The following is a 26,166-nucleotide window of genomic DNA, read 5'->3' as shown; positions in this document are numbered from 1 at the left end:
CAGTCAGACTGCATGGTCGTTCCTTCAGCAGGCCCTGACCTCTCCACTCCAGCCTGGCACGTGCTGCGCCCTCTACCTGGGACACTCACCCCGCCCATCCTCCTATCTCTCAGCTCATTTCCACTCCCTTTAGGGCTCATCCTTGATGTTACTCCCTCCAAGGAACCCTGCCTGAACCCCCAAGCCTGGGTCAGTGTTTTAAAATGTAGGTTTTATTATTATTCAGGTACAGTGAGGCTAACAGATCAGGAGACAATTGCCATTGAAAAGAGAGTTTGTTACAGTTCCCATGCAGGGCCATATGGGGAAGCACCAGGCTTGGGCAGGCCGCGGAGGGAGCTGGTGCGACAGCGAAGCAGACTTAGAATTGGCTGGTTGAGATCATTTGAGCAGGCTTCGGGGCATAGCAGCTCGCTGTAGTTGTCTGGTACCCGGCTGTGGGGTGCGTAGGGTAGGCAGACAGTGGCCCTGAGGAGGTTGCGATATGGACTGTAGATTGGTTTGCATATGGAAGGCTCACTTATAGGCGAGTCCTTTACTATCTCGAGGGATTGGCTGGCCCTGGGAGGGACGTCTCTCCAGAGTCAGCAAGGTCCTATGATGTCGAAGCATCAGAATACAAAGACTGGCTTAATATAGTCAGTTGCCCCTCCTGTGAGTCCTGCAGCTCCTGGATGCATTACCCTGTACGATAAGCCCTGGAAGGGCAGAGGGGAACCTCCAAAAGCAAAGAAAGATGATTTTTAAGGGCAGCTCACAAATGACCTTTTAAAAATCGTTATGTAGTTAATGAATATTAGAAATAAACCAGCCTACTGAATATGTTATTTCACTGATAAAATCAATTTACTTTAAAAACATTGTAAGTCACAAAACATTGTCAGTAAAAAGGAAAGCTCATTCTGCAAGACAAATGTTAGGTAAGTGGTGTTCCAGGTGATATTAGGATATCAAATCGCTATTCCTGGCATTGGCTATTGCTAGCCTTAAACATTCTTGAATTTATTTTGTGTTTTGTTTGGTTAGAGCCTTGACACACTCTTAAGGTTTCGCCAAAGCTTGTTGTGTTCCTTTATCTTGTCTCATTCATCCCCACCCTGTAGCACACACTTGACACTCAACCTTGTTGAAATGCGTGCATGAAGCGAGCCCAGAGCCAGCGCAGTTGTCACCACCCCTCCCAGTCCTGGTTGCACCAACCTGGAAGTCTTGGAATTAAAGGGTCAGCAGTGGGCGGAGCTAAGGAGTGGTTTTGCATGAGTTCTGGTTTGCAGACCAGAAAACTGAAGCCCAGAGTCAGAGAGAGGACTTTCTCGAGGTCACACAGCAAGTTAGTGGCCAGTGTGTGACCCAGTGGCCAGTGTGTGCTGCTTTCCTATTGCTGAGACCACCCCAGCCGTATAGGACTCAGCTCCACGGAAGCACCCACACCTGGGGAGCCACCTGGCCCTGATTTGAGTGCCTATGGGGGCCTCTCACTGCACACACACACAGTGTCCTGGGCCCTGATTCTTTTAGAACCAGCCTGCAGGCTCTGAGGTCTAGACACTCCAACATGCCAGGCCCCAGGGGCTGTGGGTCTACACGTTCCACCGAGTGAGATTACGGAAGTGTCCAGGGTCACACAGCTCGTCCGGGCCAGAACCAGAGTCAAGATGGAGAATTACTACAGTGTACCCCACAGCCTCCCCGTATGTGTGACTGGTTGGGGTGGGCAATCTGGGAAAGTAGGGAGCTCCTCATCCCTGGACCTTCAAGAAGATGCAATCTCACCAGTCCCCCTGTAACTGGCACGAGCAATTTGGGTACAGGTGGTTCTAGCTGAGACCTGTGCTCCAGGAGGTCTGGTGTCTGAGTTACTGGAAGCCTTTACTCTTGGGGCTTCCGACTTGTCTTGGCCTTTGGGGCTGGGTTACTGCACATCCGGTACACGGCACCAGGAGGACAGGGTCTTGAAGGAAAGGTGCGAGGGCCATTTCTGTTTATTTGTATTTGTTGTCTTGGCACCCAAGAGCTCCGTGGGGGATGTATGTGCAGAGGTCTTTGGGGGTGGCTGAAGGCCCCGGATTCCTGAGCTCAGACCCTGTGGGGAGTGATGGAGCTAGCCAAGGCCAGGCGGGGTTCCTGCTTAGAAACAATGAGGAGTGTGGCACCCTGGGACGCTTCCACAGAGTGGCCACTAGAGAGCGCCCAAGGGCCTGCTCTCAGCTGTGCCTCAGAAGTGGTACCTGAGGGATCCCAGCTGGCCCATAATGAACATATTTGTCCAGGACAGTGCATTGCAAACCCTTTAATGGGAAAAGTTGGGGTGGAGGGGAGGGAGCAAAAAAGGAGTGAATATGTCCATTTGTGCAAAGACATCTGAGATGTGACTGACCCACACAAAAGCAGACACACACACACACATGCATGTGTGATCATGTGTGTACACACACATGTGTGTGCACTACTCATCCATATACAAAGGCAGAGCAGTGGGTAGGTCCAATTATCCATGTCAAGAAGCGTGAGTTGAGCAGTTCGAAGGGCCGTTGGACTCTGTGGGGCAGGGTGGGTAAGCTGTCAGAGAACACCCCACAGTAACCGAGTGCTCTGCAGCGCAGAATGTGGGTGACAGGAGGGGAGAATCCCAGATCTGAGGGTGTGAGGAGGGAGGTCCATTCAGAGGTGCCTTCCATTTATATAGTGTTTCACAGTTTCTAGAACTCAATGACAGGTAGGCAGAGCAGCTGCATTCCTGTCCTGCTTTATAATTAACATGAGAAGGCCCTGGATGAAGTCTGTCCTCGGGTCTTTCAAGTTGTACTGAGTCCAGTGACTTCGGTGATCCCTGGGGTGGGGGGTCCAGGACTCTGATGGACCATGGTTCCCAGGTGTAATAGAGGTGGCCCCACCTCCCCTGCCCCTGGTTCAAGGCATGGGCTTTGCAGATCAAGTCACTGAGGACACCTCCACATTCCACCTTGGCCTCTGAATGAAGGCTCTTGGCCTTGTCCCTGATCTTTAGACGGTTCTTAATTCCTGGAGACGGCAGATTAAAAATCAACTGCCAACAAAATAAACCATCAGGCATAGCTTCCAATCATGTCAAACTCTCCAATTTTTATATAAATATTTTTGTCAGAACACTTCTGGACACTAGGGCTAGAAATAGAGCATCTCAGAATTCCAAAGCTGGAAGGTAAGTATCTGAGAAACTTCTGGTCCAATCTTCTCCTTTTCCAGATGAGGCCTGAGGAGTTGGGGTTGATTCTCCCTGAGGCCATCTCCAGGTTACCCTAGGAGCTGTAAGGAAACATGGCACTACGGGAAACAGAAATGACACCACTGCACTAAGGAGGCAGGCCGAGGAGGAGGTGTGTGGCACCCCAAGTGTGCGGCACCCCTGTGGTTGGTCTCTGTGAGATGCCACGCCTCCTGTAGCCCCAGCTATGTGCTGAAACCAGGCCTGCAACAGGAAATGCTCGGAATCTTTCCTGACGTTGCCACGGTACCCACAAGAACCCGAAGAAAGCAAAGGCAGGCTCCCCTGCCAAAGTACCTTGGCCCATAAAAGGAAAAGTGTGAGCCCCAGATGTGATGAGCGCTCTGGGGCTTCAGCCCCCAGCAATCCTGTAGTTCAGAGGCCTGTGCAATGAGAGCGCCTCCATACGACAAGCTTCCCATGTGAGCGCACCCGTAGCTCTCAGGGCAGTAAGTATGGCTGGTGGTTTTCAGCCACTTGAAAATGCTTTCTATCCCTAGAGACCGGTACTACTTGGACTTAGCAGGGAAGGGCTTTCGGGGTTCCAGGTGGGGAGGCAGAAGGCGTCTGGGAGCCCAGGGACCATCGCAAATAGCAAATTACATGATCAGCCTCCTTTGGTTCTCATCCCTTGGGTCAGGAGGAAGAACCGTGGGTTAGCTCCTGTTTTGCTTTATCTGAGCCACTTTCCCAGCACAGTAAGAGACAATTGCCGGTCTACTAATGTGCTTTTTAAGAGCTGGATAGTCTTTTGATTTGATAAATAACCCACACTCCAGGCTTTACTCATTGTGATTTTGTGGCCAAATATAGATTCGTTAGGCCAATCTCCTCCATAGTATTTTGAAAATTTGAAATTGACCTGTTTTATCTTCTAGGTGCTTCTCCCTACCCCTCCCGCCCACCCCGGGTAACTACCCCTGTCACTCAGGACGATGTTGAATCCGGTAAGTGGATCTGCTTCCCACGCGCTCAGGCGATGGTGAGGAGCACCTGGCTGCAGCTGGGTGTCCAAGTTTCCCCGAGGGGATGGGTCCTGCTCCACGGACGACCTCGAGCTTTGTCAGCTGACTGCTGGGAAGAGGGTGCCCGAGCCCAGCTGTCAGCCCACCATCGTTTACCTCCCACACTTCAGCAGGACTCTATCTAGAGCCGGATTCCAGTTTTCAGCCACCCACCCTATTTCAGGCACTATACTATCCCAGGCATAGTTCCCAAACTTTATTTTATTGTATCGTTTTAACGTCACCACCACCACCACCACCATCATTATCAACATTATCATCCTCATCTTCATTATCACTGTCATCATTCCCACTTCACACCTGAGGACCAGGAGGCTCAAAAGGTTAAATGGCTTACCCAAGGTCATGCAACTAGGCAGTGGCAACAAGATTTGAATGCAGAGCCTCCATTTCACAGCCTCTGGCCTCTCTGTTGTGCTCCTGGTGCCTGGCGAGGCTGAGGATCTGTTACAGCCATTCCTGTGTGTCCCTCGTGGTGCGCTTTTCCTGGCTGAGTCTCTTTGGGCTCCCATGTCTGAGGTCTTCATCCAGGCTGTGTGTTCTGCTCCCTTAAGGAAATCATTGAAAAAAATGTCTAAGTGAAAGTCCCTGCCCAGAGACCCAGCTGTCTCCTTCCTGGGTGTGTACCCCAAAGAATTGAGAACAGGTGTTCACACAGAAACGTGAACAGGAGTTCTCACAGCAGCACCATCCACAACAGCCAAAAGGTGACAAGAGCCCAAGTGTCTACCCGCTGACAAACGGATAAACAAAATGTGGTTTATCCACACAGTGGAATATTATTTGGCCATAAAAAGGAATGAAATTCTGACACCTGCTACAACCTGGATGAACCTCAAAAACACCAGACCAAAAAAGCCCACACACTGTTTGATTCCACGTATATAAAATATCCAGAATAGCAAATCCGCAGAGGCAGAAAGCAGATTAAGGGTTTCTCGGAGCTGGGGGCAGGGGATTTGGGAATGATGGCTTACTGGTGACAAGGTTTCCTTTATGGGATGTTCAGAATGTTCTGAACTATAGTGGTTGTACAACATCGTAATGTACTAAGTGCCAGTAAATTTATACCATAAAATGGATAAAGTGGTGAATTCTATGTTTGGGGCATTTACCACAGTTAAAAAAAAGCAGTCGCTACCCAGACTCTGGTCAATTTCGCATCTCTCTGAATCAGTCACATGCTAGTTAACACTTAAGGAACCGTTTCTTGAAGCATAATCCTGTCCCTGCTTGTGGATTCTTCAGAGCTACCTGCAAAGAATCAACCTTCTCCCTGACCTTTGCCACTGGCACTTCCTACCCTAGATCCTAAATTCCAAATTACTGTGTAGCTGGAAATCCTTGGTCCACTGAATAGACTCGTACAGAGGGTGCCAAGAAAAATGTACAGACATTTTAAAAAAGGAAAACTGTATTAAAATTGTGATACTCAATGTATACCGATAACAAAAGATGAATGCAAGTCACGTTTGACTTCTGCAATTACAAGCGGTGCTCAAAGTGGTTTCTATCAGCGTCCAGACACTTCTGATGATGGCGAACTCCTGCTTGAGCAACACTGACCAAAGTGTCCCCTTGTATCCGTTTTTTTGGCACCCACAATATTTGCCTTGAGAAGATGGCTCATGAGAAATATTGGCCATGTTTGAAAATTAACCAGCATTTTAAAATTTGGCTTGATTTTCTTTCTACTGTACAATTTGGAAAACCTGACAGTTATATGAGGTTAACAAAAAAAGATTTTCTTCCTTTGCTTCCCAAAGCAACACAGCACTCGGCTGGAACGCCGGGTAGTCGGCTCATCCAATCGGTGGCGTTTCCCCAAAGATGCCTTCCCCCAGGACCTGCTGGCCCTCTCCCAGGTGTGCAAGGCTATGAGCGTAGACTTTGATGATGCACTGAAGGAACCAGACAGGTAGGGAGATCAAAGGCTCATGGCAGAGAATGCCCCTTTGGGGTGAATCGCATTTCTGGCCAGTGCCCTGTGGTCGGGCCACTCTGATTGGGCAGATGGGCTGTCACCGGGCACATTTGTGAGGAAGGCTGCCTTTGGGACCATCCTTTAGGGATGCACACGGCCACTGTGACCACTTCCTATGAGAATGTCTATGGGTGGTGATAAAAATCCAGAGAGAGACGGACCTTTTTTTCTTCTTCTAGATTTTACTTTGCATTGGGAACTTTGGACCCTAATGGTATTCTAAGTTTGTCAACTGGTTGACAAACAAAACTTAGCTACTGAACCACTCTCATGAATGCACATTAACACCCAGTTGATTGGCTTCCATTGGTGGGAAGCTGCCCGTTCCCTTCCCCGCTCCCCAAGACATTTTGAACAGGAGGCTTGGAGCAACACTTCTCCATGTTACAAGTTCTTTCTTGCCTCTCCTGAGGACACAGAGCTGGACCGTACTGCAGAAGAGACACTTCACTTCCCTGGTGCTTTAGACCTGACTTGATGCCACTGCCCGGCCTGGGCTGGCAGCACCTGCCTTGTGAGTACAGTCAGATCTACCTGAGCATGACCTGTGCCCCAGGGCAGCAGCTGCTGCAGAAGAGCTGCTTGCTCCACGATGGCTCAGCAAGTAGCCAAATCTTCCCTTTCTAGACCCACTGACCAGCCCTGCTCCAAAGCCCCTCCTACCCCCACAGGTGACTGTGTCACACATTTGAACAAACTGAAATCCATCGGTGTTCGGGGTCTAAATTCTCTGATGACCCCAGTGTTAGAAAAATTAAGTGCTGTGAATTGCTATTCCTGGCATTGGCTATGGATTGCCTTAAACGACCTTGAATTTGTTTTGTATTTTTTTTGGTTAGAGCCTTACAGAACTCTTAGGGTTTTGCCAAAGCTTGTGGTGTTCCCTAGCACCAGGGCCAGGCTGGGAAAGCAGGTGCTGGCTCTGGGCCGGGGAATATAGGCAAACTGATCCAGAAAACTGACGAGGGTGGCTGGGGAGCGGGAGCGAAGGTCTCCAGGGCTTGGTCTGTGAGATGGCTGAGCTAAGCTGGGGAGTGGTGGCCTGAGGGGTGGGGCACAGAACCCTGAGGCTGATGGCAGTTGGGCTGGGCTTTAGGACTATTAAAAGCAGCCTATCAGACAGGCTTAGAGTGCCTTCTCCTCCATTTACTAGCTCTGTGACCTTTAGTCAGCGGCTTAATCTCCTGAGCCTCGATTACCTCATCTGTGAAGAGGTGATAATAGCATCTCCCTTGAAGAGGTTATCTTAAGGATTCAATCAGACAGTACACCAAAAATGCTTAGCACTGTTTCTGGCAAATAGCAGCTGTTCAATAAATAGAGCTGTTATCTTTATAGCCGGAGCAGCAATTTTAGTTATTGATCCTAGTTATTTCATTTTGGAGTGTGTCATCCCTGTGCTCTGCCAGCCAACAACCCCGTGTTTCACGCTGCCTCTTAGCACCTCCCCCGTCATAGCATCTTGCTGCAACACAACAAATTCTGCTCCCTGCTTGGTGACGCTGGGAAGGTCTGGGTCCAAAGGCAGGCTGAGGCAAGTAGGCGTTCTGGGCGGGCTCATCACTTGTGTGTCGGGCGGGCAGCTGATCCAGGCTCAGCTCAGCTCAGGTCAAGCTCCACAAGCCTTTCGTCCTCCTCCTGAGACAGTGGGCTAGCCTGGGCATGTTCTTGTCCTGGTGGTGGCAGAGGGCAAGAGGGCAAGCTCCTTGCACACATGCTTTTCAAACCTTCAGCCACATCACTTCCACTAGCATCCCATTAGTCCAGCCAAGTCACTCAAACTCAAAGTCAAGGGGCAGGAAGTCAAAGTGGAGGTTTGCAATAACAAGCCCCACTCCTTTGGATGGTTTGCTGCGGGGAGTTCATATGTCCATAAGAAACATGTAGAATTTCCCCTTTTCCCCTCTTGTTTCTCCATCAGGAGTCATTCCTGGGGGGGGGGGGCATGAGCCCCTAGCCTAAGAGCATATTCCCAGCACCCTACATGCCACTATATCACAGGCCATTTAGTCCCAAACAATGGAGAGAACAACTCACAGGTCCCACTTAGCCCATTAACTTTTCCATTGGTCTTAAAAATGAACGCAGCCCTTGCCACCTGCAGAGCCTGCATGATAAATGGTGCATCTGGGCAAGCAGCCATGACACCAGGGGAAGGCAATGGGGTTACTGCTGTTGTCTGGTGTCTCCCAGCTCAGCCGATGACAGTGATGTTTGTGAGGGCAGTTGAGCTCATGGGCATCGCCCCATCATTTCCAAAATCCATTGCTCCATTTTGAGATCACGGTCTGAACTCCTGACCTTGGCCAGCTCTTCCCAGACGTGTGGCCTGAGTCACCAGGGGTATGAAGGACAGCTTGGGTCAGATCCGGTGCTCCTGTTGGATAAACAGCTCCAGCTCTCACTGCCTTCCTGAGGCTGAGTCACTGGTAGCCACCCTCGCCCCTTGGAAAGGGCAGCACATGGTCGATATTACTCTGGACACAGGTTCCCCTACCCGAGCCCTCCTCCAGGCACCCTGGCCCACGAGGCTCCTGGGGTCATTGAAAACAGCACGGCCAAGATGACACTGACCAGATGTGGTCATCAAGGATCCCCTGGCTGGTTGGCTTTCTTGGGATGACTGTCTTCAAGCTGTGAACATGTGACTCAAACTTTGTTTCATTTCCTTGCTCAGCAGGATGAATCTAGTGTTTGTAGAAAAGCATCTTATCTTTGCAGATCGTTCCATCATGGCCCGGGCATGTTTTGAGCACTTGAATGATGGCTGTGCGAGGGTTAAGGGTTACAGCAGTAACTAAGCCCTGAATCTGTCTTTGTGGAAAGCAGAGCCTGTTGCAGAGGATGAATGAGTAAACAGGCGACCCCAAGACACTCTCAGAGGAGTTTTAATGGGGGTAATGCCAGGGCAGGCAGTGGGGAGGCCCGCTAGCCCAGCCTCCCAGAGAAAGCAACAACTCACCTTATTTGGAAGTGAGACGGTGAAGGGGAGAGCACTCTGGGCAGAGGGAGCTGTGCTTTCAGGCAAATGGAAGCACGTGACAGTGGGTTACACGATTAAGAAGGGCTAGAGTGGGGAGTGGAGAGGGACGAGGCCGCAGGAGCTTGTTAGCCGTGCTAAAGCATTAGGGTTTCCCCCAGGAGACTGGGGGGACATGGAAGGGCCTCCGCAAAAGACAGGCCAGACCGAACTTGACTTTCAGGTGATTCTTCAGGCTGCAATGTGGGGTGTGCTTCAGAAGGGAGCACGAGTGACTGGGGGAGATAGGGTGGCTTGGACAAAGGCCACAGCAGTAAGGGCAAAGGAGGAGAGAGGAATTCAGAAGGTCTTTTGCCAGATCTAGGCAAGGGATCCGATGTGACAACACTCAGTAGGCTGGCCTGGGCCACTGGAGGCGGGTGGAGCCATTTCCTGAAACATGAAACCCTGGCGAAGGGGCAGGGTTGGGTTTGGGGTAGGTGCCGAGTTCAGTTTTTGGATCCATTGCGACTGGTGAGTGCATGTATGCATGAGTTAACTTCCCAGAAATGCCCAGGACTCTCTCTTCCTTACTCTAGTAGGTAATTATTGTTGTAGACACGCTCCAAAAGAGCTGTCATTTGGGCAGCCACGTGCGGCCTCAGATACCTCCTCGCGAAGCCCTACCCACAGACTAGCAGTGGGAACTAACGTTTTGATCCAGCCATCAGATTGATGTTACAGTTCATCAGCTCGGCAGACAAACGGGTAACCTGAGGAAACTGTCCCAAAGGGCAGCTTATGACAAGATTGATGAATTGGGCACCTTAGGGGGGCTTACACTGGACTGATGCAGGTTGCAATTGGAGAGAAAGATCAATCTTCACTCCTGAAATTTTTGTTTGTATTTTTCCTTGAGGTTATGCCTTTCAAAGAGTCAGAAAAATGTCTCCGAGAATTTGAAGAATGTGGCCATCCAAAGCAGGGACACAGGTGAGTTCCTGTCACAAGTGGATTCCGTCAGAATGTTGCTGATCTCAGGGCAGCTTGTGGTCTCTCCAGAAGGAAACAGACCATAAGCCAGGCCACTATCTGTACGTTTCAGTTCCTGCCCACTGCACAGCGTCTAACATGTAATAGGTGCCTGTAAATATTTGTCGAATACACGATGAATGAAACCAGGCTGGGCAAACACATTTTCATATGCTAATGGTCACAATAAGGGCAGATGTGCCAAGTTAATAAATAGGCTTTGGATTCAAGACGAAACAGAAGCCCTGTCAGGCTTGGGGCAGCTGTTCTCTGTTCCTTTTAGTTCTAAACAGTCATGACTTGGGTGTCACATCTGCACTTTATTACGAGTTATAGTAAAGAACCAGACTATAATAAAGATCTGTCCAGCTGTGGAAAGGATCATTGAGCCTCATGGGGAACCTGGACAGGTCAGCTCCTTAAAGGAGCTTTTGTGGATAAGCCCCCAGCACAGTGTGGCTGCCTGAGGCCTGAGCCAGCCGCCTAGGAGGGGCTAAGTGAGTCCTTCTTACCTGTCAACTCTGATTGACTGGAAGATCTGAGAAGTAGTCTGAGGCCATCTCCTGGTCCGGGAGAAGAGGTCTTGGATTGGTTGTGATATCTGCCCCCCTGAAAGTAGAAGTGAACATCCAGTGAGGGGACATGCTTTATCCACAGTTCCATGCCTGCTTAAAATCACCCCAATGGAGGGGCATTCTTCCTAATCCGGCAAAACAAAGCCATCCCCTGAGGCTATCCAAGATTCGAGATGCAAACCCAGGTTCTGAACCCCAGCCCCAAACAATATCATAGAGCTGGTGAATAACGATAACAGGAGAGGAAACAAGTACCCAAGGCCATGTAGTCTAAACAATGGCAAGGCCGAGAGATAAGTCATGGGGCTGGTGGCCCTCAAGGTTGTCTGACATTGAGATTCAGGGTTCTGAGGGCTGCCCTGAGCACCACCCGCTTCCCCCAGCTCTGTGCTAACTGGAGTCCAGCCTGCACAACCCTCTTGCCCACCACCTCTCCTGCCTCACCTGGCCTGGCATCCTTAGATCTTTTATCTACTCTCCTATCAAAGTCTCTTCTCGTTTTGATCGTCTATACCAGGGGTGTCCAAAGTTTTTCCAACGTTTTTTACCAAGGGCCATATGTGGTAAAATACACAAACATCCGGGCCACTCACTCGAGGTGAAATATGTATTGCCTCACCTGGTTTATTTAAGTAAACTAAATATACTTTTGGAATTTGCTGTGGGCCAATTAACAATGGATCATGGGCCACAGTTGGCCCGTGGGCCGCAGTTTGGACACCCCTGGTCTATACTGTTCATGGGTGAGACCCCTGCATAGAGCCCTTACAGTTTGCAAAGTGCCTTCTTCACACTGTGATCTCATTTCATACCTATGAGCTGGCTTTCTGATGGTCCCCATTCCCTCGAGAAAAGTGAGCTCATGAGAACCCTGCTCCCTGGTGATGGGCCTCTTACTATATTGCCCTTGGCTGTTGCCTTTCAGGTGGGTAATAATTAGGCACCAATAGCCCAATAGTTTTCAGCACAGAACTGGGTACTGATTTTGTTCCCCCAGGCAGTGTCTGGAGACAGTTTTGGTTGTCACAACCCAGGGGGCAGGGTGCTATGGGCACCCAGTGGGTAGAGTCCAGGGATTCTGCTAAATACCCTAAAGTGCACAGATAGGCCCCACCACAGAGAATTATCAGTCCCAAAATGTCAACGGTGCCCAGACTGAGAAACAATGTAATGGGGAAGGCAAGTGAGGCCCCCAGAAGCGTCCCCGCCAGCATCCGTGCCCCATGAAGCATTTTCCAGTTCCCCAAGTTGGAGGGCAGCCCTGAGCCCCTGACGTCCTAAGCCGTTGTTGGCTGCCCTCTTGGAGGTTTCTTATCCCTCTGGGAGCCAGTAAGCTCCCTGAGGCTGGCACTGTCATCTTTGTCACTTTCTTCCTGAAAAGCTATGGTTGAACTTGAGCGGAGAAAGAATGAATGCACCTTCAGGCAGAAGTGCTATCGAATCGTTTGTTCAATGGTATTTTCTCTCCTCAGTGGTGATTCTCGAATGCCTGGGCTCTGAATGGGAGCTCCATCTACCTCAACTTCTTCAGTCCGGGACCTTGACCAAGCTTTACCTGGTGGCGCTGGGAGGGGGCACCACAAGCCCCACAAAGGAACTGGAGAAGCTTCTGCAAGGTACTTTCTCTCTGGCACCCAGCATGGAGCTCCAAATACCCTCTGGTTTGAGAGATTCCAGCTCAGCGTTTGGTTGTCTGGGGACCACAGCCACACTGGCAGTTAAGAGCAAGGCCCAGGGTTTCACCTCAGTCTCCTCAGCTGTAAAACAGGGATAATAGTTGTTTCTATGTTGCGTTGAAGCCTAGAGGAGGTGTAGTGGGTGTGAGGTTTTATAATAGAACGATGCCTGGCATGTAGTGAGAACTCAGTAACTGTCAGTTCTTATTCTCATAGTAACACAATCTTGTCCAGCCACTAAGATGGAGGCTCTACCTACTTCTTTGAGAAGAGAAAATAGGTTGTGTCGAGTCTTCTGACAAGCTCTCCGAAGGGAAGGCATAGTTCTGACGTCTGTGGCTTGTTTGGCCCTAAGCATGCTCGTTAGAGGTTTACACACATACATCAATTTTAGTTTTGTTTTCCTCTCTCTTTGCTTTTCTTAACACCACCTCATTCCAAAAAGTATTTAGGTCCCGTCTTTTTTTTTCTCCTTTTTTAATCCTCATCATCCCCAGTCTCCCCTTCTCTGTTCCATAAATTCCTTTTTGGCAGCCTTGCCAGTTTCTTCTCTGGATAATATAGACTGGTGTCGCCTCAGGACATCTTGCAAGCTGGTGCCATGAAAAAGTCAGTGCCTCCTGAGCCAGCCAGTGTGCCAGTCAGGATGGGATGACGTTTCCGGGACGCGGCAGCAAAGCTCTGTTACTCCAGAGCCAGCCAGGCTGCCGGAGCCCCCAGTCACTGCTCTGCCCTGAGCCTGGAGTGAGGGCTCAGCTGTCTGCCGGCATCTTCCAGGCCACAAGGCCTCCGGCTCAGCCCTCCCCAGCTGAGCTGGGAGCTGAGAGTGATCTGTGGCTTTCCCACAGAACCAAAGCCGCCGTCCTGCTTACTCATCATGTTCTTTGCGCTTCTACGACTTTGTCCCAGTGTCTTCAAGAGCAGGACTGAGCTCTTCCTTCCGTGCCCTCTGTGCCCAGGTCAGAGGTCTCACTAGGCAACCAGTGGAAGGATTGGAGACCCAGACGTGAGTACATTGAAAAGCGAGAGACTTTGGAAGGGGAAATGGAGCTGTCATTCACGGCTTGGTCTCTAATGAGTCTCGAATGGCCTCCCTGAACAGACAGGATTTTGTTCTGCGAAGACAGCCCTCGGATCCAAGCCCCTGCTAGAGGATGGGCCTGACCGGGAGACGTCTGGGTAGGTGCAGATATGAAACCCTAGAGCCCGGGCTGTCCATCTGTCCAGGGTCACCCCTGCCAGCACCACCAACTGCACCAGGCCTTGGCGCTTGTGTCGCTGTGATTTTTAGTACAGTCACAGCTTTCATGTGCCTTGCAGTGGTGGGCCCTGGGGAGACACAGCCCCTCCAGCGAGCGGGCAAACGAGTGGTGCTGGCCACACAAGGCTGCCCCAGCTGCTCATTTGCATTCCACCAACTGTCCGGATCGTCTGTGGCTTAGCAGGACTCGTTTACTCTCTAGGAGGAAATCCAAGAATGAAACGGCATGTGTTTACTAAGAACGAAACACCCTGCTTTCAGGGCATCTCAGAAACACGTGATCTAATTGTCACGTTCCTACCAGGTTTTGAAATTGTACTTAAAATGGAGGGAATGTGGAACTTCTGTCTTCCACTTACTCTGGCCTTGCTGGTAATAGTCCTTCCTTCCTTCCAGAAATGTTGAGTGCTTAACTGATGCCAGGCATTGTGCGAGGAACTTAGTCACCCACCATGATGATAAAGCATGATAAATAGCACGATACATAATGATACCAACCACCACCTCCTGAGTGCCTACTGTGTGTCATCTCATTCACTGCCCCCGGCAGAGGGGGGTGGTGGTGAAGGAGAGAATGGAGCCTGTGAAGGGGAGGTTGTGCAGAAACCCAGCGGCAAGGCCCTGCACTTAGTAGGTGCTCAACAAGTGTTTGCCGACTGACAGCCTGAACAGAGCCAGGTGCCGTGAAGGTGGTGAGGGAAGGCTCGGTGGCCTTGCTTCCTGAGGAAAATGGACCTTTGTTCTCTCTCTCTCTCTCTCTCTCTCTCTCTCTCTCTCTCTCTCTCTCTTTCTCTCTCTGTTTCTTCAATCTTTGTAGTTCCATCGTGTGACATGCTTTTTGGCTCCCGATTCATGTCACTTTTCATGACCTAGAACTGTGAGCTCACTAGGCTTTGGGACGCTAGTGATGGAATCTGTTTGTTCCATTCATCCAGCTAGTGTTTACCAAGCACCAGACTGTGTCGCGTCCTGGGCATGGAGTGGCAAGTAAACCGTTCAGTGTGACTGCCCAACAGACAATAAACCAACAGATGATGTAATAGCAGGTGGCTGGTCCAGAAGGAAAAATAAAGCCTGTTGGGGGGGGGGGAGTTGCTACCTTACACATGGGGTCAGGTGGACCCCTGATGGGGGAGGGAGCAAACCACAAGGAGGCAGTTTTGGGGCCTAGTGAGCCAGAGACTAGTGGGCCGGTCTTGGGGCCACTGGAGGGGCTTTAGCTTTGGTTCAAGGGTGTGGGACTCCCCTGGAGAGCTGAGCATGGTGTGTGTTGTAACTCACGTTTTAGAATGACTGAGTGGGTGGGGAGAATGACGGTGAATTGGGCTGTCCCTTCCCCTCCTCCTGGAAGACTTTGGTGGGGAGGGGCCTCTGTCTGTGGACACGAGGGCCACATTTACAGAGCCATGGGGTGGGTGCCTCAGCCCCACATTTGTTCTTCAGCAGGGGGGCGCTGTGCTCCTGCCTCGAGGAGGTCTGAGCCGGCGCTCAGGGTGCAGAGAGATCGAGGCCTAGGCCCTCGCCCTCATGGGAGAAAGGGGGAACAAAGGGGTAGGGGGCTAGTAATAAATACTTAAAATGCAGTGCGAGCATCTATTTCCCAGTTTTGACCGTCAGCGTGGCTGTGTAAAGTCACCGGGGAAGCTGGCTGAGGGGCAGATGGGAACTCTCTGTACTATTTTTGCAACTGCTTGGAAGTCTTCAAGTATTTCAAAATAAATAATCACTCCAAAAATGCATCTACTAAACACAAGCAAACGAAAACAAACCAAGTACAGTGAGGTTCATGCCAAGACCAAGGACGGGCAAAGGGTGTTTGCCTGACACTGTACCCGGCGCCATTCACTGTGGCTGTCACGTCCGGACGTCCTTATCTCCTCTCCTTTTCTAGCGCCAGCACCGAGAAAGGTCCAAGAGAAAACCCCCGTCAAGAAGATGGTCGTTTCCTTGAAGATCACTGACCCCATGGTCACCAAAGTTGGTAATGGACACTTGTCTTCATTTCCTGAGAATGCCATTGAACAAACAGCCCTCCCAGATTTTAAAAACAAACAAGAAGACATAACACATGTTCAGGGCTTCCTCCTTACAAATAGCTTCGTGCAAAGAGAGGAGGGGAAAGAAGGGTGGGGCAACTTGGGAAAATGAAGAGGGTGAAATGCTGCTACCAAGAGGTGCTGGTCCTTGGGAAAGAGGCACAAGGAACACAGAGGAGGAGAGAAGTAGCAGGTTTCTCAGACAGACCGAGGGAAAACATAACTGCCTTCAGGGGGTACACAGCCCTGGGAAGCTCTCAGACCCATCCTTTCCCCTCCCCCCCATAAGCACTTCCTGCCAAGGCTGGCTTCCAGCAGCAGAAGCCTCCCTCAGGACTTCCCTTGGGCTCACCCTCTCCCCATCCCATCCTGGCCACCTAGAAACAGACTGCTGTTAATGCAGCATGTGTGCTGTCACATGCTGTCATGGTCAGAAAATCAGCCCCTGGAGCCCTGGTTGGGTCAGCCATCCTCGGAGCGCATTGGTCCATACCTCAGTGCTACGTGGATCAGGCCGAGCTGGGACGAAGCAGAAGCAGACGCCCTCTGCTCCCTGCTTACAGGAGTGCAGTGCCTAAGCGACCAAATTATCCTGGCCCCTCCCGGAAGTTCTTGAGTCCTTAACCTTCTTGCAGACCCCAGACTCGGAGGAAAATCTGCTGTAAGTTTTATGTCAGCTCCAGAGAAACACCCGCACCTACACACACACAACTTCCTGCATGTATTCGGGTCATCACGTACCAGCACAGGCCATGGCCCCCCGATTAGGAGAGAACCCCCGAGGCACGGACCCTGAGGACGGGCTCCCAGGAGGAGCTCAGTTTCTTTACCTTCATCCTCAAGTCCTTTGGGAGTCAGGGAGCCCAGGCAGTGTCTGCACCCAGGTCAGAGCAGGTGCATTTTCTCTAATGGCGTCTCGCTGCCCAGCTAGTGGACATTGGAGCATCTGGCACGAAGGGCAGCTGCGAGTGAGGGATGTGGGCTGCGGAGCCCACGCTGAGGTGCTCTCTCTTGGATGCTGCCTCCCCAGCCTTTGCAATGGCCCTGAAGAACCTCTACTCGAGCCAAGCGGAGGTGAACTTGGACAACGTGCCAGGAGTGCTGGCTTCTGCTCACACTCTCCAGTTCAGCAGCCTGTTTCAAAGGTGAGGGGACGTGGTGAGGTGCCTGCCAGAGCCAGTCCCAGGAGAAATCAGAAGGGGGTCCCTTGACCCATTTCATGGAATATTCCTCTTCCAGAGGCTAGGGCATCTGAGGTTTCCTTGCACAGAGCACGACTTTGAGTCTGCAAAGGAACCAGGACACTATTTCCCACTAACACATTATCAGCTCACCGCTGAGCCGTCTCTAGCAATATGCTCATTTTAATCAACAATTCTTGACTCACAGGAATGAAATGCACAGGGATGCATTTCTTTTGGGTGTGCAAAGGGACTTCCCAGTAGCGCTCAAACCATGTTTATTAATTTCACCTGTGTCCATCTTTGGCTAAAAACACCTCTCTCCATTTAGGGCACACGCACAAGAACTGGCCATGGGAAGACAAGCGAGCTTTCCCGTCACTGTCAGGGCTCATTGTCCCCACTCGTTTCTGACAGAGCCTTGTTTTTTCTTGTAAATAATGTTTTATTTTTACAAGTGTTATACATGGTCACTGTAGATCTTACAGGGCATAGAAAAATGCAAAGGTCAGGGTCAAAATCACCCATCAATCCAACTGCCTGTTTTGGAACACAGCCTTTCTCCTGGGCCTTCAGATCCCACTGGCCCACCTGGGCGGGGGGCGAGGGCGGGGTCCTCTGGCCAAATGTCCACATCCCTCAGACGAGGCTCCTTCCCCAGGAAAAGTGCTCTGCCACCATCCTGTTGTTGAATGAGGACCTCTGGGGCAGCCCCCTCTCTGAAAACAGCCTGGGGGCCTCGGGAATAGCAGTTCTGTCTCTGCAGGTGTGTGACCGTGATGATGGCTGGACTCACACCAAACAACATCAGTAACTTCTACCTGGCCGGCTGCAAGGTGAGAACAGCCTGCCTGGACAGGGCATGTGGCACCTGGGGGACCTGCAAGAGTATCCAGGCTCTGGGGTTTCACTCCGCAGGCCCAGCTCCAAAAATCCTACCTGAAGGCACTAACTAAAGGGTGCCAACATTTTATTTTGCCAAGTGAGCAATTTTGAAAAGCCGTTTTGTTTTTTAAAGAATATTTCAACAACCCCAATAGTGGAAAAGCTTTGATCTGGGGGTAGAGGGGAACAGCACAGCCTTTCTCACCAAAATAGCAGACTACCTTGCAAGGTATTGTTGGAGTCGAGCAAAATTTGTCCCCCTGGCCTCAGTCAGCTTGCCAGGGATGGGATGTAATCAAACTCTCAGAAAACTGAGACCCAAGTCGGGGAGCAACCAGGTCAGGGTGACGCAGCATCTGTGTGGTTGTGCTGTGTCTGAACCACAGGCCTCCTGATTCTAGCCTTTTCCTGTGAAGCCACCATTGACGTGGGTGGACACTCATAGTGAAAAAGACACATTTGACTGTGGTGTTTGGTTCATGCACAATCAGCATATCACGGAGCTATTATAACAGCATCTAAGGATGTTTTAAATGCCTGTTTTGTCAAAGATAACTGTGGGGACAGAGCCAGGAGTGCAGTTTCCAGGCTCTCGGCCTCACGTGGAAAGGAGCTGGCTCGGGTAGTAAATGGCCATCAACTGTGATTGGGTGGCCATCAGCTGTGGCTAGTTGGCCATCAGCTGTTACCAGTGAGCCATTGGCCGCTAATATAACTGCTGTGGCTACGCTAGCAGAAAATGGGGGCTAGCAAGAAGATGGTGGCTGAGCCTGCAAGCGCGGTTTGCAGTTAGCAGGGCGGAGTGCAGCTAGCAAGTAAGGTTGGTTGGCTGGTAGAAAAGCAGACGGCAGGTTGCAGATTGTGTGGCTCCTGCTTCCTGTGTCTCCAACCCAGCCGCCAGCGAGATTATAGTGGTGTGACTCTCCTACCTATGGCTCCGTGGGTGTTCCTTTTTGGCATCACCATGTCCTGCTTTTTTATGTGAGGAGTGGGAACTGAGACCCCCCCCATGACACCTGTACAACAATAACTTGTTGTCCTCACCGTTGCTGCACTGGTCATTAGAAAATCACTCCGCAAGTGGCGTCTTTGCTTTCCGGTCAGCATTTCTCAGCTCCTATTTCGCTTGGTAAGGATTGTAGCCCCGAGGACTTGCAAAGTGTCCTAAGACCTTCCCAAGGTCCCTGGCCCCCAGGAGACTGTTTCCACTTTCTCTGAACTTCCATTTTGGGGGATGTGCCCCCTACTAGCCACAGAACTCCACGTGGGGTGCACCCCGTGGGACGTCCCATGATGAGTCACTGATTTTAGTCCATAGATTTTAGCATGTAAGCCCTGTGGACAGACCACGGGTTTGCACCAGGCTCTGCCACTTACTTGTGTGACCACAGGAAAGGGCAGGAATCTTGGAGCCTCAGTTTCACCATGAGGAAACTAGGGACATAATGAACTGATCTCACAGGGTTGTACAGAGTAATGATTTAAATCAACCGAATGTATGTCTTGAACATAACAAAAAATGTTATCTGCTGCAGTTTATGTATTTTGGAGAAAAGTTTTGAGCCCGACAGCATGAAACTCCTGAGAGCACGCTTGTAGTCTTGTAGCTGTCCAGCAGAGGGCGCTGAGAGTTCAGGGATTCCTTTATCAATTGGCTTTTCTTGCCTTCTTAGTACAAGGCCCAGCAGCTCACCACCGCCTGCGAGAAGTGGCTGGACATGAACTTGGTTCCTCTGATGGGGACGCAGATCAGCCTCCGGAAAATCCCTATGGAGCTACTCCACAAAGTGCTGAAGTCCCCCAGGTCAGAGCTGCTTCTGGGGTGTGAGTGCCTGTTTTGTGCTGAGTAGAGGACGAGGTTGCAGGCCCTGGGTGGGTCTCGGGGAGCTGGGCTGGTGTGGGGAAGGGAGGTGCTCCAGTGGGTGCAGCACCCACATCCCTGCTGGACACGCCCAGTGTACAGCATTTCCTCCACCCCAAACTGCCTGCTCTCCTGGACAGCTAGGCCTGGAGTGGGGGCCACAAGTGGGGTACTGCGCGTGGGATGGGGAGGGAGCACCCTTCATGCTATTCATGGGGTAAGGACCCGCTGGGTGGCCGCTAGCTCATTACCCGCCTGGTAATTAATTAAATAGTTGCCTAAGTAATTTAAAAAAACATCCTGCCAACATTAATGTGTATTCATTGTGGGAAATTTGGGAAACAGGGAAAAGCAAAAACCAGGAAAATAAAAGCTGTCATCCTAAATCAGTGTCTATCTCCAGCCCTAACTCCTCCCCTGAACAGCTCTGGACCCAGACGTTCATCTGTCTGTATGACCTCTCTGACAAGGAAGGCCAAGACCCAACTCTCGGTGCCCCGGCCCTACTACTGCCCCCCACTCCCAGGATGCCTTGGCCAGCTGCTCACGTTAGCAGCTTGGGAGTCCTCTGGACACCACTTGGCCCTCACTCCCCGAGTGCAGTGAGTTCTACTTCCAGACCGAGCGGGTCACTGTACGCCTCTCTCTACAGGTGCCAGCTGGAGGCCAACCCTCCATGTCTGTCGTCTAGACCTCTGCAGGCACCTCTAACTCAGGGTCTTGCGCTTGCTCTTGACCACCTGTTAATCAGCCTTTGGCACTGCTGGTCTGGCACCTCTTCCTCCATTTCACAGGCAATGGGGCAGCCGCAGGGGTCTTCCTGAGACCCCTGCCCTGCCAGCTCCTTGCCGCCCCCAGGGCCTCTGTTCGCCCCTTCCCACCTGAAATGCCTGCCCCTGGCCGGCTGGCTCTTTCTCATCCTTTGAATAATTCATGGAAACCTCCCCGATGCTTTGCTTTTTAGGTTAGTTCCAATGTTTAACAATATAAATACTGATGATAAATTAAATTCCTAGAAGTGAAGTTACTAAGTCAAAGGAATTTATTTGTTTCTATCAGTGTTTTAAGAAATGTTTTACTCAAAAATAATTTCATACAAATAAAAATGACAGGAATAGGACAAAGAATATCTATATACCTTTTACCCTGCTTTGTTCAATCTCTGCCCTGTTTGCTTTATGATTTGCATCGTATGTGTATCTACATATACACATATTTTCCCCCTGAGCCCTCTGAGGGCAGGTAGCATGCACCATGTTCCCTTACCCCTCAAGGCTTCAGTGTTTATTTCCTAATAAAAAGAACACTTTAAAATATAATCACAAAGCAGTTCATTAACTTCAGGAAATTTAACATTGGTGTAATACCGTAACATCATGAACCCAATATTGTCCTTTATAGTATTTTTCCCCCTCCAATTTAGGGTTGCGTATTGCCTTTCTCTGCCATGTCTCGTTGGAAGTCTTTGAAAGATTTTTGATGCCCTCTGCCAAGTTACCCAGATTCCTTTTGGGTGGCTTTCAAAAGTGAAAATTAAATTAATTCTACCAAAAATTGTAGTGGTATATTAGAAAATAAGTGTTTACTCATGCTTATGTGGTGGAAAGCATTCTGACTTCAGAAATTAGATCTGGAAAGACGTATTCTCCTGTTGGATCGAATTGACTAAGTAGCTTGCAGTGCCCTCACAGTACGGAGAAATGAAGTTGGTACAGCGTTCGGTGTCGAGGGAGACTGTAGTATTTAAGAAGACATCGGGGACCCAGGTCCCAGGAGCAGCCCCAGGGCTCTGGGTGGGCTGCCAGGCCATTCTGCCTGCTCCTGCTGCTTTCCCCCTCAAGTCCCCTCTCCCACCCTCCAGGGGAACAAAGGTTACACAACTGGGGAAGAGAAGATAAACATGGCATCCCTTAGACTTTGCGTCACACTGCCCCTCCCTTGGAAAGACTGAGCTGCCCCACCCTGGTAGCATTTAACCAAGAAAGGGGAAAAAATATCTGACCGCAACCAGAACGCTGGTGATGGCAGAGGTTTTAGAAAACATATGCTGGGCAGGAAAAGAAATCAAGAACATTGTGTCAAACGTCTAGACTCACAGTGTGGGGAAACATGACTGATGTGGAAACTGGGTCCAGCTCCTCCAGCCCCTCCCCAGGAGCTGTCTGCACAGACCGTCCAGGACTCTCCTGGTGCAAGGGGGAAGGGCCCTGCTTGACCGGCACGTCGTCAGCCCACGTGCCCTGGAGTGACCAGAACAACAGCTCCCTGACTCACAGCTTCCAAAGTGTTCTCTCCTCACCCAGTTGATGTCCAGGGGCCACCTGCTTTAAAGCTGGAGGGAGGTAGGAAGCAGAGGGCACAGGGGAAGTGGGCTCAGGCCACACTCAGTGCCTGGTAAGAGTGTTTCAAATTTACCCAGGCTTGAGCTCCGTGGCTCACACGTAAGTCAGAATGGACCTTCGGACAAGTTAACTTCTATCGACCTCTTTTGGGTATGTGTTGTGCTACGTACACTGTCCTTTTGAGTCCCCACAACCCCATGCAGTAGGTAAAATTATTGTCCATAAGATAAGAGGGACAATAAAGGGCCGGGCAGGGCTCCAACCCAGGCTCCCACCCTCATCGATGGACCATCTCTTCGCTTGTTGCAGAGACTGAGATTTCCCAGCAACCAGAACTCAACCAAAACTCAGCCAGAATGGGGGTGTCCTGGGAAGTCACGTGGCCCCAGAGTGGCTGTGTGGAAATGCCACCAGCTCCCAGGTCAAGGATGGAGTGTCCCTCTGCCCCACTTAGCATACACTGCGGCCCCCCACTTTGTGGCCGTGGTAGGTGGGTCTCTAAGCCTTGTTGAACAACATCCATCTGTCAGCAGATGCTTCGGCTTCTGGGCCATTCCCGTTCCCCTTCTAAAGTCCCTTTGATCTCATCTTCTTTTGGGTTTTGCTTTCCAACTTGTAAACAACCTGATGTAAAATACACACAGTTTTCCTCTCCCCCTGGCCCCTGGTTTTCATTTATTTGCCCGGGTCCTTTGGTTTTCAGTTAACTTTCTTCTTAGAGGTCGCCACTAGGTTACCCTGTTCTAACTCTAATATTATGAAAGCTTCATTCCAAGTTCTGTTTTTCTGGAAGTGATCTCCTTGCAGACCTAGGAGGGTGGAGAACACAGAGGACAGGCTAGTTCCTATCCTGCCCGAAAGTCTGCCTTGCAACCAGAAGGAAGTGCATCCCTCTGTGTGTCCACCTCTCCTGTCTGTGACATAAGGAGACCTGAGGGCTCGGGAATTCCCTAAGAAAAGCCAGCCCTGTTTTCCATGACGTGCCTGTCCCACAGCTTGTCCACCAGCATCTGGAACACCATTGGCCATCCCTCAGGCGTAATAACACTTGAAGCTATTGCCTCTCTAGCTAATAACAACACCTACCACTTATTAGGCACTTGTGGTGTACAGCACACTCTGAGTGGGTCATCGGGTCTGATTCCTACAGCAATCCAGGATGGGGGGGTCTGTTACCTGCGTTTTGACCTGTGCAATGGAGGTGACAGGAAATAAGGGACTGGCCCAAGCTTCTCACACGCAGCATGACAGTTGGGATTTGCATCCAGGTCTGAGTGGCCCCACAACACATGCTTATTACCAGCCCGCTGGTATGCTCTGCTCCAGGACTTTTTTTTCCTGATTGATGGTCAAGATCAACAAAGATATCGATGTTCAAATTTTTTATTGGAAAAAAATGACAAAGGTAGGCGGATAATAGAAAACCCAGTTGGACCCACCTCCCAAATGAACAAATGATAACATTTTGTCATAAGTTAAGCAATGAAACATCACCAACAAAGCAAAAGTCATCCCTGTCCCCCCCAACCCTATTCCCCTTCCTTCTTCCTGGCCTCCCTCCCTAAAGAGAAACCACTGTTACAGACGTACGTGAACCCAATCTATGGGATTATATTCTTACTACACACGAGTCCGTACATAACGTGTCATATTGTTTTGCAAAGGTGTAAACTTCAAATACAAGTTCTCACAGTGATTGTAATATTCTACAACTTACTTTATGCACTAACATCACGCGATGTGTTCTCTCTGTGTTGATACTTACATCTCATTAGCATTTTAATTTAATTGTCGTACAGGGTTCCAGTGAAAGAATAGACAGCAATTGCTTTGTTCCTTTCCTAATGGCCTTTTGTTTTATTATGTTGAGGTTCATTGTTTGCTATGACAGTCAGTGCTGCAATGAGTGTCCGTATTCATGTTTTCTTGTTCACGGCTTTCTCAGGGGTCTGTATTCAAAAGGGGGCCTTCATTATCTATGTAGTTTTCTCAAAAAAAAAAAAAAAAGGAAAAAAGAGGATAGTGACTTGTTAAAAGGCATTTTTTTCTTTTAAAGGACAAACACCAGTTCCATCCCAAGGGCTCCCAGCGAGCACCGTAAACGCTCTTGGAATAGCCCGGATGTTCACTTGTTGGAGGGAAGTTTCAGGTCTCTGCGTTCCATCTTGATTAAGGCCATCAGAGCCTTAATGTGTTTGAATGTATTCGGGGTGCCTATTTCATGCACAAACTAATACATTAGAGTACTGATACTTGGCCTAAGACAAATGGCTTTATTATAACAATTACCCTTCATCATAAAAGTAAAAGCAGGACCCTGATTCATGACGCTCCCCGTTACCACCAGCCCCCCACCCCTTGTTGCTCTTAGCCCCTCTTTGGTAAGGTCTCAAAGAACTTTCTAGACTTGGGGACTTCAAACATGGATTCTGCCCCAGAAGTCACGTTGTTCTCCAGCCCAGCAGTGGTTGAAGTCCTGGCAGAGTTTTTTGTGGGGACATCATAGCAAGTGACTTAGTCTATGACGTCTGCCCTCCTGCCTTACTGTTATTGCCCAGACAGTAACAATTTTGGTCCTGTCTGGCCAGAGTCAAAGCCCATGCATCTGTAGGTGGCCTAAAAACAAGAGGAAAGAGACAGTTCTGCTGTGTCCAGAAATAGCGTGAGTGGTGGGTGGGTGCCATTTCCATTGCCCTTTAGAGTCACGCTTTAGCTTGGGTTTCCACCCACCACAACCACTTAAGTGATGGGTGAAGCGGCTGTGATATATTTTGAAGCCAGGGTGCCATCTCCATGGTCAGAGATGGAAAATATCAATGGGTTTAAGAAACACTGAAGTGACCTCTTAGATAATAAGTCTCCAGAGGTTGTTTGAGAAGCTCTTTGGGAACTGTCTCTACTTTATGGAACTGACATGGAGAGCCGCAGCTGCTCCCCCCATCCCTCGTTTCTTAATGAGAGGCCTCATGCTGCTGCAGGTGACATGTGGGCCAGGACCCAGCCCTGCCATTCGCTGAGCATGTTCCCATGTGCCAGGCACTGTGCTAAGCAATCTGTATGTGTGTGATCAGCTCAATAATGGTCCCCAAAGATGTCCCCATCCCAACTCCCGGGACCTGTGAATATGCTTGGTTGCATGGCAAAGGGGAATTGAGGTTGCAGATGAAACTGAGGTTACTAATTGGATAACCTCGAGACGGGGAGGTGATCCTGGATTATCAGGTGGGCCCGACATAATCACAAGGGTCCTTCAATGTGGAAGAGGGAGGGGAAGAGTCAGAACCACAGAGAGATTTGAAGATGCTGTGCTTCCGGCCACAGACTGCAGGTGGCCTCTAGAAGCTGGGAAAGGCGAGGAAATGACGCTCTGCATGAGCCTCCACAAGGAAAGCAGCCCTGTCCACACCTTGCTCTTAGCCCAGGAAGCTCCATTTTGTACTTCTGACCTTCAAACTATAAGATAATTAATCTGTGTACGTTTAAGCTGCTGGGTTCATGGCAGTTTGTTACAGCTGCAATAGGAGACTCATGCAAAGAGTCCCCTCAGGTCACCTTCACCACTGTCCTCCGAGGAGCTGCTGTCATCACTATGTCACAGACGAGGGAGTGGCAGCTGCAGGGCCGCTAAGCAAGCTGTGGGAAGGTCCACAGACAGTTTGGGGCAGAACTGGCTAATGTGCAGGTCTGACCCCAGAATTGTGTGACGTTGGCTAAGTCATTCATGTTTTGAGCGAGGACTACAATTGACAAGAGAGGCATTCACCTCGGGTGCAAAATTTAAGGAGGCACCAAAAAGCATCAGTCATCGAGATTAAGTATGTTTTAGTGCATTATTTTAAAATAAAAACGTGAAAAACCATGATGAACAAAATATTATACTTTTAAATAAACATAGGCTCAGTCTCAGTTTCCACGTCTGTAAAAGTAAGGACTCTCCCAACTTTGCAGGATGGTTTGTGCAATTAAGTAAAGGAATGGTTGCAAACATCTCAGGAAGCCTGTGTCCTAATCAGAGCTCATTAAATGATGGCCGTTGTTTTCTGGCAGCGCGGTGGGTGGTAGAAAGCACAGGCTCCAACACGAGGCTGCGGGGGTTCAAGTCCCA

General features: G+C 50.1%; 1 protein-coding gene across 1 annotated transcript in view; it reads left to right on the top strand.

Moving 5' to 3' along the window:
* The first annotated feature begins 4,179 nt into the window (after positions 1 to 4,179).
* BTBD16 (BTB domain containing 16) overlaps positions 4,180 to 26,166 on the top strand; it is a 39,008-nt gene continuing 17,021 nt past the window's right edge. The window contains exons 1-8 of the mRNA XM_088791980.1: positions 4,180 to 4,191; positions 6,036 to 6,187; positions 6,721 to 6,857; positions 12,292 to 12,435; positions 15,648 to 15,737; positions 16,823 to 16,937; positions 17,740 to 17,809; positions 19,532 to 19,662. Of these exons, the coding sequence (XP_088648106.1) occupies positions 4,180 to 4,191; positions 6,036 to 6,187; positions 6,721 to 6,857; positions 12,292 to 12,435; positions 15,648 to 15,737; positions 16,823 to 16,937; positions 17,740 to 17,809; positions 19,532 to 19,662 (851 nt within the window). The remainder of the gene's footprint in view (positions 4,192 to 6,035; positions 6,188 to 6,720; positions 6,858 to 12,291; positions 12,436 to 15,647; positions 15,738 to 16,822; positions 16,938 to 17,739; positions 17,810 to 19,531; positions 19,663 to 26,166) is intronic.

Source organism: Rhinolophus sinicus, chromosome 15 (assembly GCF_057876585.1).
Source record: "Rhinolophus sinicus isolate RSI-liver-muscle chromosome 15, RSI-T2T, whole genome shotgun sequence".
Taxonomy (NCBI): Eukaryota; Metazoa; Chordata; class Mammalia; order Chiroptera; family Rhinolophidae; genus Rhinolophus; species Rhinolophus sinicus.
Note: the sequence above shows the minus strand (reverse complement) of the source record. Positions and strands in the feature narration are given on the sequence as shown.